General features: G+C 44.3%; 2 protein-coding genes across 2 annotated transcripts in view; one reads left to right on the top strand and one right to left on the bottom strand.

The window, feature by feature from the left end:
• The window catches only part of Rmdn3 (regulator of microtubule dynamics 3), a 22,306-nt gene extending 10,196 nt beyond the window's left edge, over nt 1–12,110 (top strand). The window contains exons 5-13 of the mRNA XM_021185485.2: nt 1,347–1,632; nt 2,505–2,607; nt 6,227–6,287; nt 8,593–8,668; nt 8,807–8,884; nt 9,698–9,796; nt 10,052–10,105; nt 10,705–10,785; nt 11,362–12,110. Of these exons, the coding sequence (XP_021041144.1) occupies nt 1,347–1,632; nt 2,505–2,607; nt 6,227–6,287; nt 8,593–8,668; nt 8,807–8,884; nt 9,698–9,796; nt 10,052–10,105; nt 10,705–10,785; nt 11,362–11,412 (889 nt within the window). The 3' untranslated portion in view covers nt 11,413–12,110. The remainder of the gene's footprint in view (nt 1–1,346; nt 1,633–2,504; nt 2,608–6,226; nt 6,288–8,592; nt 8,669–8,806; nt 8,885–9,697; nt 9,797–10,051; nt 10,106–10,704; nt 10,786–11,361) is intronic.
• Nucleotides 12,111–13,092: 982 nt separating this feature from the next.
• The window catches only part of Rad51 (RAD51 recombinase), a 21,668-nt gene continuing 15,254 nt past the window's right edge, over nt 13,093–19,506 (bottom strand). Inside the window, exons 7-10 of the mRNA XM_021185496.1 lie at nt 17,520–17,633; nt 14,946–15,075; nt 14,660–14,781; nt 13,093–14,114 (exon numbers count right to left, since the gene is read on the bottom strand). Coding sequence (XP_021041155.1) covers nt 13,991–14,114; nt 14,660–14,781; nt 14,946–15,075; nt 17,520–17,633 — 490 coding nt within the window. The 3' untranslated portion in view covers nt 13,093–13,990. The remainder of the gene's footprint in view (nt 14,115–14,659; nt 14,782–14,945; nt 15,076–17,519; nt 17,634–19,506) is intronic.

Genomic DNA, 19,506 nt, shown 5'->3' with positions numbered 1-19,506 from the left:
AGGACCTAGGCTTGCTCCTGACTCTGTCCCAGGCTCAGCTCTCTAATGAGCTTTAAGAGTACAGAAAGCAGTCAGTCAGCAGCAGGCACAGGCATCATTGCCCTCATTCCTCAGGACTCAGATTGGTTATGAAGTCTGGTACTTTCCCTAGGTCTTTTAATCTCCAAGTTCTTACTGCAAACTCCAAGGAGGAAAGACACTAGGATGATCTTTAAATATCATGCATGTGTGTGTGTGTGTGTGTGTGTGTGTTTTCAGGACAGGGTTTATCTGTGTAGCTCTGACTGTCCTGCAACTCGGATCTGTAGACTAGGCTGTCCTTGAACTGGGATCAAAGGCATGAGCCACCACTGCCTGGCTCCTGCAGGTTCTTGTAATTGATGCTTTGGATGCTTTTCAGATAGAAAGAAGCTGCTCTAAACAGTAGTAGCCACATGCTTAGACTGGGGCTCCAATAATATCTACTCTCTGGTGCCCTCGGGAGCCTCCCTGAGAGGCTCTCTGGATAACAGTGCTTTGCCTACAGCATTCGGACAGATGTTAGGCTGTCTCATGTGGGCAGAGACTCTTTGGTTGATTTCTGTTGGCCACAGGGGACCTGCCTTTATGCTTCACTCCAGGGGAGAAGGTTGGCTCCCAAATGAACTGTAAAATCTTTCTTGTGCTTCTGGAGGGTTCTCCGGTATCTGTTTCTGGCCCCTGGAGATCCTCTGTTGTCCCAGGCCCATTTCTTGTATGATTTAACTAGTAGTTGGTTAGCTGCTGGTGAACAGAGAACTAAGACACTTAGCTTCCTCCACGGTGTTGGCTCCTAGAAACCACCTTGCCTTTAGCAGCCATGGAGACGATATTCTAGAGGGGTGTTTGCACCCACTTCATGTTCCCCAGGCTCCCTCTACTGCCATTGAGGTTTGATTGTAAACTTGGCCGCAGGTACACATCTGAGAAAGAAACTGGAGAAATGCGTGGGTGCGGCTCACGCCTCAGAGGCTGCACCCACGCAGGCAGCTCCTGGCAGATGTGTGTGACTGAGATGACGACTACCAAACCCCTGGCTCTAAAACAGTTTCTTCCCTAGTTTTCTGCAGTTGGAGTAGTAGCTAAACAGGGATTTTATACTTGACCCTGACCAGCACACAGCACCTAGCTGCCTGTAAACTTCTTCTCCGATCATTTCCCTAGCTTATAGTCCAAGTTTTCTCTTGAAGACTAGTTTCTGCCCTTATATAAGAAATGATCTGGCTCAGTGGACAGTGCTGAATAGTCCTCCTCCTGTGGCTGGAGAACAAACCCTAGTTTTGAGCTAAGTAATCCTTCTTTAACCCTGTCCCTTAATTCTCTGCCAGTTATACAACAGCCAACGCGGAGTCTGACTATGAGCGGGACTCCGACAAGGAGAGTGGAGATGCTGAGGACGAAGTGAGCTGCGAAACCGTGAGGATGGGGAGGAAGGACTCTCTGGACCTGGATGTGGAGGCGGCGTCCAGTCCAGCGGCGGCCGCCTTGGAGGAGGATGACTCCTCAGGCCGAGAGGATGTGCAGCCGGTCCTGCTGCAGGCTGATGAGCTGCACCAGGGCAGCGAGCAGGACAAGCGGGAAGGCTTCCAGCTGCTGCTCAACAATAAGCTGGCGGTGAGACTGCCTCCTCTCCCGAATCTGACACTCCCGGGGAATGAAAACACCCACGGGGTTTCCAACCCAACAAAGCAACAAGGGAAAGGTGATAGGGGTGGGAGGGCTGCTTCTACACGTATGGCTAGGTTGCTTATCCTTTCCCAGAGAGGTCCTGAAGCTACTGTACTGCTTATCGTAGCTTCTCACTTGGTTTTCTGCCTCATGTACAATTCCAGGGAGCCCTGCCTTGCTACCGGGGTGGAGGGGTGTGCGTGTGGAGGGGTGTGCGTGTGGGTGGGGGGGAAAGTGCAAAGGACTAGAATACTTGTGCCTCCCCCAACTCCACCACACCCTGTTCTTTCAGTTTTCCTTGAGAGAGTTGAATCTGCATGCCCTACTTGAAATTTCTATTATAAGTGACACTGTGTAGGTCATTCAACAATTCCCTCAGGCTCACGAGCCAAATTTATTATGTAAATTCCCCCTAAATTAGATACCACCCCGCCCCTCGAGGCAGGTTTAACTAAGTAGACCTGGATGGCTTCAAACTACAGATCCACCTTCCTCTGCCTCTTGAGTGATGGGATTAAAGGTGCGTGCCACCGTGCCTAGCAGAATTCCCCTTTGTATTAAACATTTCATGTCAGCCTAAACTTCTTTTGCTGTGTCTCATATCTTCTTGGAGTTGATCTTTCCTCCTGGCATTATTAGGAGACCAATACGTTCTTACCCCATGATTGTGTAAGTTATCAATTAGAGATAATATCTTCAGTTAACTGCCTGATGTCAGTGATTATACCACTGTCTTGGAAACAAACCTACAGCATGGGGGGAAGACCGGGGCCCCCATTCTTCATGGCTGAGGAGACTCATTCCTGTTTGGTCTATAGTATGGAAGCCGACAAGACTTTCTGTGGCGCCTGGCCCGGGCCTACAGTGACATGTCTGAGCTTACTGAGGAGGAGAGCGAGAAGAAGTCATATGCCCTAAATGGTAAGTGCTGACAGGGACCCGATGGGAGTGTAACCAGCTGGTTGCAGATACAGCTGGCCCATTTGCCCAAGGCCCAGGGGAACCACAAGATCTGTCAGGACAGGAATAGTATAGTTCCTCAGCAGGGACAAACTGCCTCCCAAGGCCCTGTGCTTTCCCCGAGATAGCAGGTCTGCTTTTCTGCTCTTGATAGTGAGTAGCACAGTGCTTGTCCTGTTTAATATCCATACCGTGGCCACGCTAGTCTTTGCTTTGTCTTCCCAACCACAAAGAAAGGGCGCCATATCTTAACCAAAGGAAAGGTTCGCCTGCTCCTTAGGAATCTTGAGTCAGCAAGGCAGAGATTCTGAGACTGAGTGTAGTGTTTATGCAGCCATTTAGAGAAGCAGTTTGGAAGATTATTGCTGGCTTCTGTAAGCCTCCAGGATCCATTTAGTAAGTCTGTTTCCTAAGTCTCTGTTTTGGAAGCTAGAATTCAATTGAACTGTGCCAGTCTTAGGACTTGGCCTTGTCAGTCATGAAGTAAGAGAATCTAGAACTAAAAAAAAAAAAAAAAGGGTGACTTGGGTGTGGCAGCTCACACCATAACCCTAATTCTTGGGGGTTGAGGCAGGAGACTGTCTGTGAGTGGGAGGCAGCCTAAGTTACACTGTGAGTTTCAGGTTCAGTTATTACTTAGTTTTTCTCTTCAAAAGTTTTTGCTTTCAGCTAGAAGGAGGATCATGAATTTGAGGCCAGTCTGAACTATATGAGACACTGCCTTAAAATTCCTGGAACTGGCTACACAGACTGGGCTGGCCTCCAACTTTATCAGCAATCCCGTACCTCTGCCCTTATCCCCTAGGGCTGTAGCACTACACTCAGGGAAAAGTTTGTGGGTGTTGAAGATATGACTCAGCAGTTAAGACTACTGGCTGCTCTTCCAGTGACCTGGGATCAGTTTCCAGCACTCACATGGTGGCTCAATGATTGTAACTCCCATTGTAGGGGATCAGATGCCCTCTTCTGGCCTTTGTGGGCATGACACACATGTGGTGCACAGACATATCTGTAGGCAAAATATGCCTAGATTTTAAAGATTGTCTTACTTCTTAGATTTCAGGTGATGGTTCTGATCAGCATTTGTGCTGAAGTTTGACCAAAGGATTTCCTCTAACCATCTCTCCCTCTCCCCACTGGACTTTATTCTTATGAAAAGTCTGAGCTGGATGTGGTAACACACTGCTGTGATCTCAGCACCGGGAGGCCCATGCAAGCGTAAGATCAGCTTGGTGTACATTGTGAGTTCCAGGCAGCTAGGCAGCCCCAATCTTTCAGTCTTCCATGAAGATCTTATGGAGAGGGTGGATTAACAAGCCTCCCCACGCCTTTTTTAGACTTTTCTAATGCCTGTAATGAATTTATTGACACATATGTACCATTATCTCCTGGCCTTGGCAGACCTGCCTGTGCTCATCAACATAAGATGCCTCTATAGCTTTTAATAACTGAAAGTTTTTTGCTTATTTTTGTCTTACATTGGGCTTGAACTCCTGATCCACTCTCCTCTACCTCTCAATGCCCAGATTACAGGTACACATTACTGTATCCAGAGTTGAGTTTTTAATATACAAGCCATGGGTAGTCACTTTCCTATAAAACATTTTTTCTTTTTGACAGCGTCTTATGATATAGCCCAGGGAACTTGAGATCCTCCTGCCTTAGCCTTCTAGATCTGGGATGACAGGCATTTGCTCCCTGGGAAATGTATTTTTAGGCATGGGCATGTGTGCTGTGGTGTGCTGTGGTGTACATGTGGTGATCAGAAGACAACTTCAGGGAATAGAACTCAAGTTGTTAACCTTGGCAGCAAGTGCCTTAAACCACTCAGCCATCTTGTCCCTCACTTGGGAGTCGTGACGTCATCAAGGTGTATAACCTCATGGTCTGACATCTTTTCCCATGGAACACTGTTTTTCATAGGATATACAGATGTGTTCCAAAACATGCTATGGAAGTTGAACAGTTTTTGCCTTGAGTTTTCTAAATCAGCTTTATTGTTCTATAAGCCTTCCTTTTAACACAAGACTATTGATACCATTGGATGTAATTTTAATTTCTTCAGCTTACATACAATTATATTTGTTTTTCTTTTTGATTTTTCAAGATAGGGTTTCTCTGTGTAGCCTTGGCTGCCCTGGAACTTATTCTGTAGATCAGGCTGGCCTTGAACTCAGAGGTTCACCTGCCTCTGCCTCTTGAGTGCTGAGATTTAAGGAGTGCGCCACCACTACCATCCAGTTTATATTTGTGTTTCTTCCCAATTTTCTTTCTCTTTCTCCATGAGAGTGTGGGTACACTCATAGCCCAGGGATTCCATCTCTGTCCCCCAAGTGCTGGTATTACAGGCAGGCTGCTCTGTCCGTCTAGGACATGGATGCTGGGGACTCAAACTATAGTCCTCACACTTCCACAGCAAGCATGTCATCCACTTAGCCGTCAGCTCTGGTTCGTAAAAATCTTTTAAAAAAATGGTTGACTTATTTTTATGTGCACCGATTGGTGTTTTGCCTACATGTGTGTCTATGTGAGGCTGATGGATGCCCTGGAACCAGAGTAGAGACTGTTGTGAGCTGCTATGTGGGTGCTAGGAATTGAACTTGGGGCCTCCAGAAGAGCAGCTGGTACTTTTAGTCGCTGAGCCATCTCTAGCCACCCCCAAACTTTTTTTTTTTTTAAAGATTTATTTATCATATCTAAGTTCACTGTAGCTGTCTTCAGACTCCAGAAGAGGGCGTCAGATCTCATTACGGATGGTTGTGGGCCACCATGTGGTTGCTGGGATTTGAACTCAGGACCTTCGGAAGAGCAGTTGGTGCTTTTTTTTTTTTTTTTTTTGGTTTTTCGAGACTGGGTTTCTCTGTGTAGCCCTGGCTGTCCTGGACCTCACTTTGTAGACCAGGCTGGCCTCGAACTCCGAAATCCGCCTGCCTCTGCCTCCCAGAGTGCTGGGATTAAAGGCGTGCGCCACCACGCCCGGCTTAAAGAATTTTATTAGCCTGGTGATGGTAGCACATACCTTTAATCTGCACTTGGGAGGCAGAGACAAGTAGATCTGAGTTCGAGGCCAGCCTGGTCTACAGAGTGAGTTTCAGGACAGCCAGGGCTACACAGAGAAACTCTGTCTTGATAACAAAACAAAGAATTTTATCAAATTACAAATACTTCTATGAATAAAATAAAATAATATATATAATCTTAGTGATACATAAACATCTTTAAGCCTGTTTACAGTCTTTTCAGAATAAGGTCTGTTGGAGACAGTTTCTGTTGCTTCCTTTTTCATATTTGAAATGAAAAATTGACTTCAAAAGAACATCAAGTAGGTATAAAAAGATGGTGGGTTGGAGCCAGGCATAGCTCATGTAGTAATTTCAGTACTTGGAAGCAGAATCTCAAGTTCAGGGGCAGTCTGTTACATGGGGGAGCCCAATCCTCAAAACAGAAATAAACAGAGATAGTTCAGGCTCACGCTGATAGAGAGGCTGTATGCAACCAAAGTGGTCATTCATTTTTCCTGGACTGTTGCTTGTGGCAGTGCTTGGGGCCTGTATTTACTCTGGATCTACCTGTCTTCCAGGAAAAGAAGAAGCAGAGGCTGCTCTGAAGAAAGGAGATGAGAGTGCTGCATGCCACCTGTGGTAATAATATCCTGAAGTTTTAGGAGAGCCAGAGTAAACCCTTTCTTTACCCTGGCCAGAGGCAATTGCTTCAGGAACCAGGAAGGGGAGCACTATTCTGAATTTCTGCAGGCCTCACGGAACCCTAGGCAGGGGTCAGGGAGGTGTGCAGGGAGGGCAAGGCAGGGAAAAGACGAGCTGTGTTCTGCTGGGGCTAAGAGGATTGAATATCGTTCCAAGAGTCACTCGCTACAGACTTGGTTCTCCCTCTTCAGGGAAGCTGGGATAACTTGCATTTCCTGTCCTGCAAAAGCTCTTTCCCCAGCTGTGATCCCTGGCTGGTGGCAGACATTGGCTTCTTTGCTTGGTTTGCATGAGAAAAAGATGTGAGCTTATACCTAGGAAGTTGAACAGTTGACTTACTAGCTTATTGGCCTGAGGGTATGGTGCAGTGGTAGGATCTTTGCCTAGCACACATAAGGCCCTGGGTTCCATACTCAGTACCACACAAAAATAAACCCAAAAGACTCTGATAGTGAGTCCTTTTGTTGTCTCTAGGAGACACATTCTGCCAACAGGCATGTGCCAAGGCCTCATGTAGATTCCCTGATTCCAGCATCTGTCTTGGTTTTTAAAAAAGGTTCATTCTTCTTCCGCTGTCCTCTGCTTTTCAAATCTCTACCCTCAGATGTAAGCTGAGAGGCTGTGTTTTCCCATCTATGGCTGAAACTTTCCGTGCAAAGGTTCTGCTCAGAAGCCAGGTAACTTTCTAGGTACCATTGCTTTCCCTGGGCTCTCAAGAATGAAAAGCTAGTCCTAAGGAACAGCAGTTTGGAAATGAGCCCCTACAAGTGTCCAGTACACCCCATGCCCCCAAAATTCTTAGCAAGTATATGCAGAAGAAACTTGGGCATGGGAAGTCATCCATTGTCAACTGCTTCTAGGACTGGGTATTGTGGGCTGAGCTCAGGTAGTAAGGTCTTCTGGTGTCTATGTTCGTGTGGTGCTGGGGACTGAAGTCAGGGTCTTGTACAGTGAGTGCATCCTACCACTGAATTCAGTTGTCCTGGAAGGTTTGTTTTGGGGGTTGTGAGATGCTCAAGTAGATAAAGGCACTTGCAGGGCAAGTCTGCTGGAGCCCTGTTCATCCCCAGAATACATGTCACTGTGTCAGGAGAGAACTGACTAGAGTTGTCATGACCTCCACGTTGTGCCTTGTGGAATGGGTCTGCTAGAGATGTAGTTCAGTGGTTAGAAGCACATAGTGCTCTTCCCAAAGATTCCACTTCAGTTCCCAGCTCCCCAATCATGGTGGCTCAGGACTGTCTGTAACTCAAGCAGTCTGATACTTCAGTGGACATGTGCTCATATGCACATAGCCATACACAGACAAACATAAAAAAAAATCTTTAAAAAAAAGGTTGGATACTCCTGGCTTTTCAAATGGCACTTGTCTTTAAACAGAGATCTTACATTTGCTAGGCAAGTAAGTACTTTACCCGGAGCTACATTTCCCAGCCACAATGAGACAAAGACTGATTTGTTCTGACAGGGAGGATGTAGGGGCTAAAATAGATCTTTCTTCCCCTTCTCCATTGGTTCCCAAGTTTAACAAAAATCCTTGAACATCTCATTTGACCATGCTGAGAACATAATTCTTCCTAATGATACACTACCTGTATGTTTCTTAAGCTAGAGACCTTTTAGTGCACATGCAGTCATTAGGTAGTAACAAGAACGCACTTAGACCTCCTGTAGTTTGATGCTGACTTTTCAGATTGTGGTGTTGAAGTCTAACTCAGAGCCTCACACAGTGGCAGATCACTAAGCTGTAATCTCTGTTTCCAAGTTGTAACAATACTTGTGACTATGCTCTATGAAAACAGGGACATTTAAAGATCCAGGTCAAGACCTTGTCTGTTTTTGTTTTACACACGGGTTTTGCTATGGTAGCTCTTGCTAGTCTAGTCCTTGCTATACATGAGGCAAGCCTTCTGCCTTAGCCTTTGTGAGTGGTGTGATTACTGAAATGTGCCCTCTCACCCGACTAAATGTTCTAATATAAAGGAGAGATTTACTCAGGGTGGATGGTGTCCAGGCAGGGAGAAAAAGGGCAATTAAAAAAAATACTTAGAATAATTACTTTGGAGAATTGTAAGCCTAAGTATTAACTGAGACAATGAGTCTAAGAAGAGAGAATTCTTTACAGATGAAAGATACATTTTTATTGTGCTTAAGTAGAGCGGAGGTGTAACTGCCCTGGGTGGCACACATTCTCAGCACTGATGGTCCAGTCCTTGTCCCTGAGCTTGCTGCTTCCCCCTAGGTATGCAGTGCTCTGTGGTCAGCTGGCTGAGCATGAGGGCATCTCGAAACGCATCCAGAGTGGCTTTAGCTTCAAGGTGAGGACAGGCTTCTCTTCCCTTGTGCTGCCCAGCCCGGTTCCTTGCGCCCTTAGGCTGGCTTCCCACAGCCTCAGGGCTTTGCTGCTCTTTTCTCAACGACTCTAGGTTTGATGTTGGTTTGTATTTTCTCCTCAGGAACATGTGGACAAAGCCATTCAACTGCAGCCAGAAGACCCCAGGGGTCACTTTCTTCTTGGCAGGTGGTGCTACCAGGTGAGCCCAAGATGTTCCTGTCACACCAATCTCCAGCAAGGCCTTCCTGGTCTGACTCTTACTTCCTCTGAACTGCCCATGCTGTTGGTAGATGACCCTGTTGTATGTAGCCCAGCGCCCTCAACTCATAATCTTTCTGCCTTAGCCTAAGGGCTGTGAATGATACCACGTCTAGATATTGCTTTTAATGCAGAACATTTTGTATTTACCCTTCCCAAACAAACTTTGTAATAGTACTGGTGACTACATCTAAGGAGTCACATGTGCTAGGCCCTCTGCTACTAAAGCTACATGTTCCAAGCCAAGAAACAATATACATTTGTATGTGTATGTATGTGCTTGGGTATGTGTGGGCGTACACATACCATGGGTGCATGTGGAAGTCAGAGGACAACCTAAGGAAGTTGGTTCTGTCCTTCACCTATGAGTACTGCTCAGGTCTAGGGTTGGCAGCCTTATTGCTGAGCAATCCCAGCAGCCTGAAACTGGCCTCTTGGAGATGGGTTTTCATATAGCCCCATTCTACCTAGGAACTGATTTCGTCTTCATTTAGAATGTTAGGATTATAAGCACCTGATAATTCACACCTTCATTTTTTTTTTTTAAAGATTTATTTTTATTTATTTTATGCATGTGAGTACACTGTAGCTGTCTTCAGACACTCCAGAAGAGGGCGCCAGATCTCGTTACGGATGGTTGTGAGCCACCATGTGGTTGCTGGGATTTGAACTCTGGACCTTCGGAAGAGCAGTTGGGTGCTCTTACCCACTGAGCCATCTCACCAGCCCCACACCTTCATTTTTTTGATGGCAGGTTTCTCACTTGAACTGGTTGGAAAAAAAAACGGCTACCGCCTTGTTTGAAAGCCCCCTTAGTGCCACTGTGCAGGATGCTCTGCAGAGTTTCCTTAAGGTATGAAGGGAAGGGTGGGTGGAAGCTACAGTGGCTTATTCCTGGGATCCTTGATGGGGAAGATGTGTTTCCTAGTTGGGGACAATTCTGTATTTACCTTATTTTGAGGGAAAATCAAAATTACTTTGAGTTTATAAAGATGTCAATTCCCAGACATAATAAATCAATCTTGTGATTATTATATAGAGCTTTCTAGTACATGTATTTCCGCTTGAATTTATGAACCTCTTTAAAAGTGATTTTTTTTTTTTCCAGGCTGAGGAACTACAGCCAGGATTTTCAAAAGCTGGACGGGTATATATTTCTAAGGTAAATTCATCTTTAACATAGAAGGAAATACTTGTATTTATGGGAATTTTTTTTGGGCGGGGGGAGTTCGAGACAGGGTTTCTCTGTGCAGTCCTGGCTGTCCTGGAACTCACCCTGTAGACCAGGCTGGCCTCGAACTCAGAAATCCACCTGCGTCTGCCTCCCGAGTGCTGGGATTAAAGGCATGCTCCACCACTGCCTGGTTTATGGAATCTTTTAACACTGGGGATTACAAAGTCTATGTATGCTCTGCCATCTATGCCACTAAATTCCTTTTTTTTTTTTTTTTTTGAGAGCTAATACTGAGTGCTGTGCTAGTGACAAGAGTCCCAGTAGCTCAGGCAACTGTCACCTCACAGCGATCTTCTCCCCCTGCTTTCTAATGCTGAGGTTACAGGTGTGAGCCACTCTTCTTCCCTTTTTCACTTTGGAGTCAAGGTCTTGATATGTAGACCAGGCTGGCTGAGAATGCAGGAGACCCACCTGCTTATCTTTCCTGAATTAAAGGTGTGCACCGTCATCCTCAGCTGCTGGGCACATACATACACATGGGTCTTTCTGATCTCTTGGTTAAGTTTTAACTGTTCTTTCTTTCTTAGTGCTATAGAGAATTAGGAAAAAACTCTGAAGCTAGAAAGTGGATGAAGCTGGCTCAGGAGCTGCCAGACATCACTAATGAGGTAAAAAAATTTTTTTTTAAAGACAGTGTTTCAAAATGTAGTTTAGGCTGGCTTCTGACCACAGCCTCCCAAGTACTAGGATCACATCAATTTACAACCTAGGTGGTAATACTTTGTGTGGGGAGGCCACGGCATATGCCAGGACTCATAGGGTCAGCTCTCGCCTTCCACCTCGAGACACGGTTCCTTTGTTATTGGCCACTGTGCATGCTGAGTGAGCTGGCCAGAGATCTTCAGGGGATTTTGTTTCCTTATCTCCCTTAAGAGCACTGGCCACAGTGGCTGTTACTGCCTTTGGCTTGGATGTGGGTTCTGAGCTTAGCACACTCACACCCTACAACTAGATGCTTTACTCACATCTTCCCAGATGCCTTTTTGTGTGGTCTCCTACATGCACCTCTGCCAGGGCAGGAGACAGAGTGCATAGACTCTAAGCCATCACGGGGAAAGTGAGGGGGAAGGCTGCTAACAGCTCAGTAAAACAGAAAAGGGTCCCTTGTCAACGTCTAGTGATTTGGGAAAAACTTAATTCTCATTCTAGTATAGACTTACTAGATTTGTTTTCTTTTATCCTAGGATTCAGCTTTCCAAAAAGACCTGGAAGAACTGGAAGTAATTTTAGGATAATAATCACATTTCAATGACGTGGGGCTACTACTTAAATGTGGAAAAGAAATCAAGTTGCTTTTTTCCCCTGGGACTCCCCCATGGAGTTCAGGAAACCAAGCAAGATGTCCTGGCCCCTGGAGATCTGACTGCTAACACCACCATCCCTCAGCTTTTTATGCTATCAGTTAATTTATTCTAATCTACCTTAATTTAAATTGGGGGAGTACTTGCAGCTAAGGTTTCTGCTTTCTTCCTCGTAAGTGAATTCTTGAAAAATCAAGACAGTATAGCCATAGGATTTAGTGTGGACCCAGCCCAGAAGGCCAAGAGCTGAGAATGAAGTAGCAGAACTGTCTTCCAGCTGCCAGGGAGGTAGATGGACTTCAGAGCCACACAACAGAGCATAGGACTTGTAATCTTTTTTGCTAATATTCAACATGTATTTATTGTCCTTTAATGTCACACCCTACCTACAAGGACAAAAGGAGCCAGCACAGCCCAGGTACTGCCCTCCTACCACCCATCATGTATATAATAAGCTCCCTGTATTCCTGGGTGAGGGCTGGACCATGGGACCTCCAGAGTCCTGGCAGCTTTTGGGATGACAGTGCTGGCAAAGGGTCTATGAATCTATTTTGAAAGTGACCTATCTGGAGAGGTGCCTGGAGTATTTTTGGTACAAATCTGAAATAAACTAAAGTTGATTAGAAGGATAATGTTCTGACTGTTTCTGTTATCTTTGACAACGTCAGAGTTTCTTCCAGAGGAAGTTGACAGAAAAGCAGCACATCAGACAGTCTGAGACCCTCTGTGTGTGAATGTGTGTCATGTCTGTCTGAAGGTCCTCTGTGTCCTCTGTCCTCTGTGTGTGAATGTGTGTCATGTGTGTCTGAAGGAGGCCGACACAGGTCTGAAGCTCAGGTGAGGCATCTCAGCCACCTCTCATGGGTACTGGGCCTCAGACTCAGGCTATCTGGAAGAGCAGCAAGTGCTCCAAGCTGATGAGCTCTCGCTTCAGGACAAAGTGTTTCCTACCAAATTCTATAAAACTTGGGTTTGAGACAAGAAATTCTAATCTTTATCTCACTACTTTATAAGTCCTTTGTGCAAATGTCATAATTCCCTCACAGAATAAAACCTTTGTTTACACAAAGGTCCCCCACTGCAAATGATGGCCTAGAGCAGTGAGTGACCTCCTCTTCTTGCTATATAGGCCAAGCTGCCATGGAACTCAGAGATCCACCTGTCTCCTGAGGGCTGAGATTAAGAATACACCCAGCACACCCAGCTTCTCCACCATAAATATTTGTTACCAGAGGCTGAAGAAGTGGCTCAGTGGTTATAGTTACTTGCTGCTCTTACAGAGCACCCATGTGGTGACTCAGACCATCTGTAACTCCAATTCCTGGATATTTGATGACTTCTGATTTCCAAGTAGCATACACATGGTGTACACACACACACACACACGCTCTTAGAGCAAGCAAGCAATCTTAACTGCCAAGCCACATCCATGGAGGTCCCAGTGCTTCCCTGGCATTCTGGGCCTTCTGTTTCTCTTGCCTCCATGCCTAACTTAAGAACTAGGACGGATTCTCCATCTCTTCAACTCCTAGCAGCTGCTAACATTTTCAGCTTACCTATTCTATTGCTTTTCTCCCAAGCTTGAATAAAATTGCTTTTGAGCTTTCTTCCAAATCTATTTTGAAATTCTTTTATTAATGAGACTCAGTGACTGAAAAGGAGACTACAGTTTTTGGAAATACTCCTGATGTAGAGTTATTTGAGTAATGTCAGACCTCTGCAACACAAAACTTACACAATAAAAACAAAGACCACAGGAAAGATACAGTAAATCAGCCTGGAATTCTTATTCTTCGGCCAAAGGATACAATGCGGTAACCTGAATGCAGGGCTTTCTTTCAGGTTCACACTTTACAACTGCAGCTGACCATAACCACACAGTACCGAAAGCTGTTACTGAAACCCTGTTTTGCAATATTTGGTTTGCACTAGAATATCTCCAGCAAATAACACATCCACTGCACACAACTACTTTATTAGCAGCAGCAGAACAAATTTCCTTAAGTCTTAGTAATCTAGAGAACAAGCATGCAGTGAAGGGCTCTTAGACTAGCATGCTGCATGTAAGACTCCTTAATCAAAAATAAATTTTAAAGTGATGTGACAGTCCAGGCATATAACCTTTAAATTTGCATCCGTCTTACAGAGAAAAGAATGTGTAACCACCCACTCCCACTTACAGATCCTCAGGCATTTAGTTTACCATCCTTGAGAAATGAGAGTACTCTGGATCTTTCCAGTTTATTTCTCTTGAAGACAAAAGACTGCCCCACACCTGCTATTTCATACTTCTCCTCTAAACAGCAAAGAAATCAGTTATTAATAGACTCTACAGGAAATAAACCTTTCAGATCAGATGTGTTTCTGCTACCAGAGAGCTGATACAATGCCAGAAGCCATGTGGGGCAGTCACAACATGAGCCTGTGAAGAAGCCCAGTAAACAGTCCTCTCCATTAGCCGTATAGCATTTAGAAAAGCCACATAGCATCACAGGAAAGAAAGCCTAACGATTCAGTCTTTGGCATCGCCCACTCCATCTGCATTAATGGCAAACATAGCTTCAGCTTCAGGAAGACAGGGAGAGTCATAGATTTTGCAGATTCTGGTCTCCCCTCTTCCTTTTCTCAGGTACAGCCTGACCCAAAGAAACAAACAAGAACACCAAGTTATAAACAATTCTATTCCTATAATAGAACTAATTGCTTCAGACATATGTAATTTCCTCAAAGGATTTAGGATGGCTTTTAATGTACCTCCAAAATGGAGGAATTCATTTCTGCCATGACTCTCTTATTGAAAAGCTCTACGAAATAAACATTTTATAATTAGGGAGGCATATCAACTATTCATGTATCTTTTTTCATGACGGAGAAAGTTAGTTACATGTAGGTGTTTGTATTTGTATGTGGGTCTGTGTGTCTGTCAGAGACCAGAGCTACTGGGTGGAGTTAGAAGAGGGTGAGAAGCCCCTGACAGAGTGCTGGGAACCGCTCTCAGGTTCTCTACAACACAGGTATATGCTCGCAACCACTGAGCCATCTCCAACTGCAAACACTAGTATCAACCAAAGCTTGACAAATTCAGTGAGGCTTCCTAAGTGTCAATATTGTAGCAATTTTAGCAGGGTTCAGTGCAAGTTTTTATCACAGTTGTATGACCTCCATTTTGCCATCACCTTACCTGGTGGTTGACGCATGAGCGATGATGTTTCCTCCAATGGGTTTTTTGGGATCTGCAGCGAACATGGCTGCTCCATCTACTTGGGCTACTACCTGGTTGGTGATTACCACTGCGACACCAAACTGATGAGGGAAAAGAAGGTCAGTTTTGTGACCACAGACATACCAAGAACCTTAATGCTCACAACAAAGAAATGGCCAACTAATGTTCGTCTTTGATAATACAAAGACTCCTGGGATTTGGAGCCACGGAAAGTAAGCATTTTTCATTGTTTCCTATGGTTTACCTCATCAGCAAGTCGAAGCAGCATCCTCAGAAATCTGGCCAAATGCATTTGCCTGGCTGAAAGCTCTCCCCGCCCTGAGTAGTCTGTTCTGTAAAGGGCAGTAGCACTGTCTACAATAAGCAGTGCATACCTATAAGAAACAAGAATTGTCAATTTTGCCGGGCGTGGTGGTGCACGCCTTTAATCCCAGCACTCAGGAGGCAGAGGCAGGCGGATTTCTGAGTTCGAGGCAAGCCCGGTCTACAGATCGAGTTCCAGGACGGCCAGGGCTACACAGAAAAACCCTGTCTCGAAAAACTTAAAAAAAAAAAAAAAGGTCAATTTTTTTTCCCTTACAATCGTAGATTTTCTTTCTTTCATTTTTTTCTTCCTTCAGGCCCCGCTCACTCCAGGCCAAAGATTTACTCATTTATTATATGTAAGTAAACTGTAGTTGACACACCAGAAGAGGGCATCAGATCTCATTACAGATGGTTGTGAGCCACCATGTGGTTGCTGGGATTTGAACTCAGGACCTTCGGAAGAACGGTTAGTGCTCTTGACTGCTGAGCCATCTCTCTAGCCCCCCACCCCCATTTTCTTTTAACTTACTTTATTTTATGTGCATTTATGTTTTTGTCTGCATTCGTGGCTATCAAATACCAGACAGTTGTGAGCTACCATGTTGATGTTGGGAATTGAACCCTGGTCCTCAGGAAGAGCAGCCAATGCTCTTAAATACTCTCTCTAGGCCATTAAAGACCCCACCTCCCACCCCCGAAACAGGGTTTCTTTGTGTAGCTTTGACTGCCTTAGAATGCCACACCACCTCCAGTAGGATCAGTGTGACAAGTTCCATAGATTGACCTCAAAAGGAGGAGGCCTCCTGGAATCGGTTGTGGAACTCTTCGGCAGAGAAAAAATATTGAGCTGTAGTTCTCATGGCAATATATATGTTTTGTTTTCTCTTATTCCTTTTCTTATTTACATGTTCCTGGTAGCCTAGGCCAACTTCTTAAGCGAGAATAATGGGTAAGAAACCATCCCTTGAGATGGGGTCACTAACATGACCTTATCCCCGGGAAAACTAATTCTTTACTTTTTAAATCATTTACTAAATTATTATGACAGATAAAAACTTTCCCAACAATATAATTTCATATGGCTACACGTGTGTTATTGGAGGTGAGATTGTTATATGGTAAAGAAAGTCTTAAATAAAAAGAATTAAAATAGTTTAAATTTAGCTTTGAGGATCCTTATTCCAGGAACCCCCATACCTGCCTGGGGTGGTCTGAGGCACTAGAACTCAGATATCTACCTGCTTCTGTTTCCAAGTGCTGGGATCAAAGTTGTGTACGGTCACCCGACACCACCCTAAGCTCTTATATGTAGTGTGTATTTTCCACTTTTCTCCTTTTTGAGACCGGGACTTGTTACTTATATAGCCCAGGCTGTCATGAAGTTTATGATCCTCTTGCCTCAGTCTCCCCAGGGTAAAACATGAGTAACTGACACTTCCTAGTATGTAACCACACGTGCTTTTCTTAAAATGTTTTTAAAATGTTCAGTCATGGTGGATCATGGTGACTTTTGGTGGATAGTTTCTGTTTTGGTTTTGGTAGACTTGACCAAAAGTAGTTCTGGGGTTTTTGTTTTTCAGTATACTTGACTAAACACAGGGCCTTGGGCATTATAGAAATGAATATTTCACTGGTAATGTGACCGAAATAAAGTGTGTCAAAATAAGAACTGAAGAGGCAGAGAAGATGATACAGTGGGTAAAGTACTTGCCATAGAAGTGGAAGGTTTTGTGTTTGACTCCCCAGAACCCATGTAAAGCCAGTCAAGGTAGCATGTACTTGTAATCTCAGCGCTTCTACAAGCCTGTGGACCAGCTACAAGAGTGGACAATGAAGATTCGGAGAGTGAGAAGTGACACCCAAACGTGTCCTCTAAGCTGCTCACATAACCACTTCCTATGCATGCCCACGTTCACATAGCAATGAGTGTGTACACATAAACACAAACATCACACATAAGACAGACACAGAGAGTATTTTTTAAAGAAAGGAACTTGGGGGTGGAGATATGGCTTGGCTGTTAAAAATACTTTCTGCTCTTTCAGAGAACCCAAGTTTGTTTCCCAGCACCCATCCCGGGAAGCTCAAAACCATCTCTAACTCCTGCTCCAGGAAATCTGATTCCCTGTCCTAACCTATATAGGTACCCTGATACATTAGGCACACATTCACAGAAACACACATATAAGTAAAGATAAATCTTTAATTAAACCAAAAACCAACCAACCAAACAAACAAAAAAACCCAAAAACCAAATTGTCACTACATTCAAAACAAATAAACAACTCCACTTCCAGGCATAGTGGTGCATGCCTTTAATGCCACTACTTGGGAAGGCAGAGACAGGAGGATCTCTGTGAGTTTGAGGCCAGCCTGGTCTAAGACAGCCAAGACTAGACAGAGAGATCCTGTTTAAAAGACAACCCTTAAAATGTGAATTTCTATTCAGACTGTCATCCAGACTCAAGGAAAGGGCCACGGGCACACATTCAGCGTCTCACTGAGTACATACCTGGATTCTACCATCATGGCTGACGCTTGGTAAAGGAGCTGGGTCTGGTGGTCTGTGTTGAACCCTCGCGCATATGCTACATTATCTAGGACATCACTGCCAGAGAGACCGTATCTAGAAAAGAGGAGATTTTTAGGCTGTAGACAGAGCTCAGTCAGGTGAGAAATGAATACCTAACATTTCCCTCACCCACAAAAATAAGTAGCAGCAACCCCTCCCCCCCCCCCGGCTTTAAGCCCCGCAGATACGATTCCTGCTCTATTAGAGGTATGGGCAAGCCAAATAGAGATGATAGCAACGATTATCTTAAACTAAAAGTGAGACCTAAGGATAAATTAAATTTATTCTTTGAGGCCTCCATATGAGAAACTTTCAAGTCAGAAAAGCCAAGAACTACAGTCAGAATTATCATAAACAAAAATAACAAGCCAAAGATTATGTTAAATGAATGATACCTTAGTATTTCTTATGCCTCAGTGATTATTTTCTTTTGTATTTAAAGAGCATACTATGTATTTTGTATTTTCATAGAATGATCTGTATTTTCTTAACTTTGTAATTGCCACCTAAGATATAAATGATCAAGATACCTGAAGAATGGCACTCTCTTTTTCTCTCTCTGTTCTCTCTAAGTCTATGTGCTCTGTATCTCTTACTAAGTTGTCACCTGGCTGTCCTCGAACTCATATATTTGCCTGGCCATGTCTGGAGTGGTAGAATTAAAGGTGTTTCAATATGCCTGGTCCAACAATTTCATTCTTATTGAATCTGTAACAACAGAAGGGACTCCCTCTTTGATGGCAGTAAGTTTGATGTATTCAACTGAGGAATTAACCAAATGACTGCTGTCAATTTTCCTGAGATGTGGGGGGGTATGGGGGCACGCACAGGTAATGGCTATGTTTTCTAGGCTAACCCCAAGTTCCTGGGCTACGGTAATCTCAAGACTTAGCCTCCGCAGTAGCTGGCTAACAAGAGCCTAGAAAGCATACTTTGTCAGCTTCCTCTCACCTCTAAAATAGATCTGATTCTCTTCCTTTTGTCCTTTTAAAACTTGGCTAGAGTCTAAACACTGGAGAAGAAAGAAAAAGCAGAAATAAAATTTGCTTTGCCAGGTGCCCAACCCATTTTTGACACACCCGTGTTCAAGGCCTTTAAAATTCTCAATTCTTTAAAATACTAATTAGCTATACATCTTGCTGGCACATTAGGGGTTTCTTCACTGAGAGCAAAAGCTTTCCAGAAGTTTTTACATGATTCTACACTTTTTTACTATTCCTTTCTTGAAATGAGGACACTGAGGCCCAGAGGTAAATGGGCTGACACAGAGCAGACTGCAGGGGGAAGCATGGCAGAGAAATCCATCATTCCTGGTTTCTGTATCCCGGGCTGGCCTGGAAACCACAGGTCCTCCTGGCTCTGTGTCTCAAGTGCTGTGAGGGGCATCTGCTCTTCTTTTACAAGGCTATAAACTATAAACATCTTGCCAGTGTGTTTTGTATATTAGTCAAGCACTGATTGTTTTTATCCACACCCCAATGAGAAACACGTGCAATCACTTCTGACCCAAGGAATGTTCTGTTTACAATTCTCTTATTTAATAATTCAAAAGATAATGTTAGGACTGACAAGATGGTTTAGTAGTTAAAGGCCAAACCTGGCTACCTCAGTTCAATCCCCAGGACCCATGTGGTAGAGTGAGAAAACAGATCTCTGTGGGTTGTTCTCTGACCTCCACACATGTGCTATGGAATGTGTGCAACAACATGCACACAAGCAAATTTAATTTTTTCTTTTTAAATTTAAAAGTTATTTAAATGAAATCTAATGGGCTCTAATTCTTTTAGAGCTTGTGTTCCTGATCCTCTCATAAGGATAGAGTTACACAGTAAGACTGTCAAGAAACTCAAAGGCTGAGCATAGTGGTGCACACCTTTAACCCACGCACTCAGGAGGTGGAGGGAGAGAGGGAGGGAAGGAGGGAGAG

The sequence above is a fragment of the Mus caroli genome, chromosome 2, assembly GCF_900094665.2.
Source record: "Mus caroli chromosome 2, CAROLI_EIJ_v1.1, whole genome shotgun sequence".
Lineage (NCBI taxonomy): Eukaryota > Metazoa > Chordata > Mammalia > Rodentia > Muridae > Mus > Mus caroli.
The sequence above is the reverse complement of the archived record's forward strand: the minus strand, read 5'-3'. Positions and strand labels throughout refer to the sequence as shown.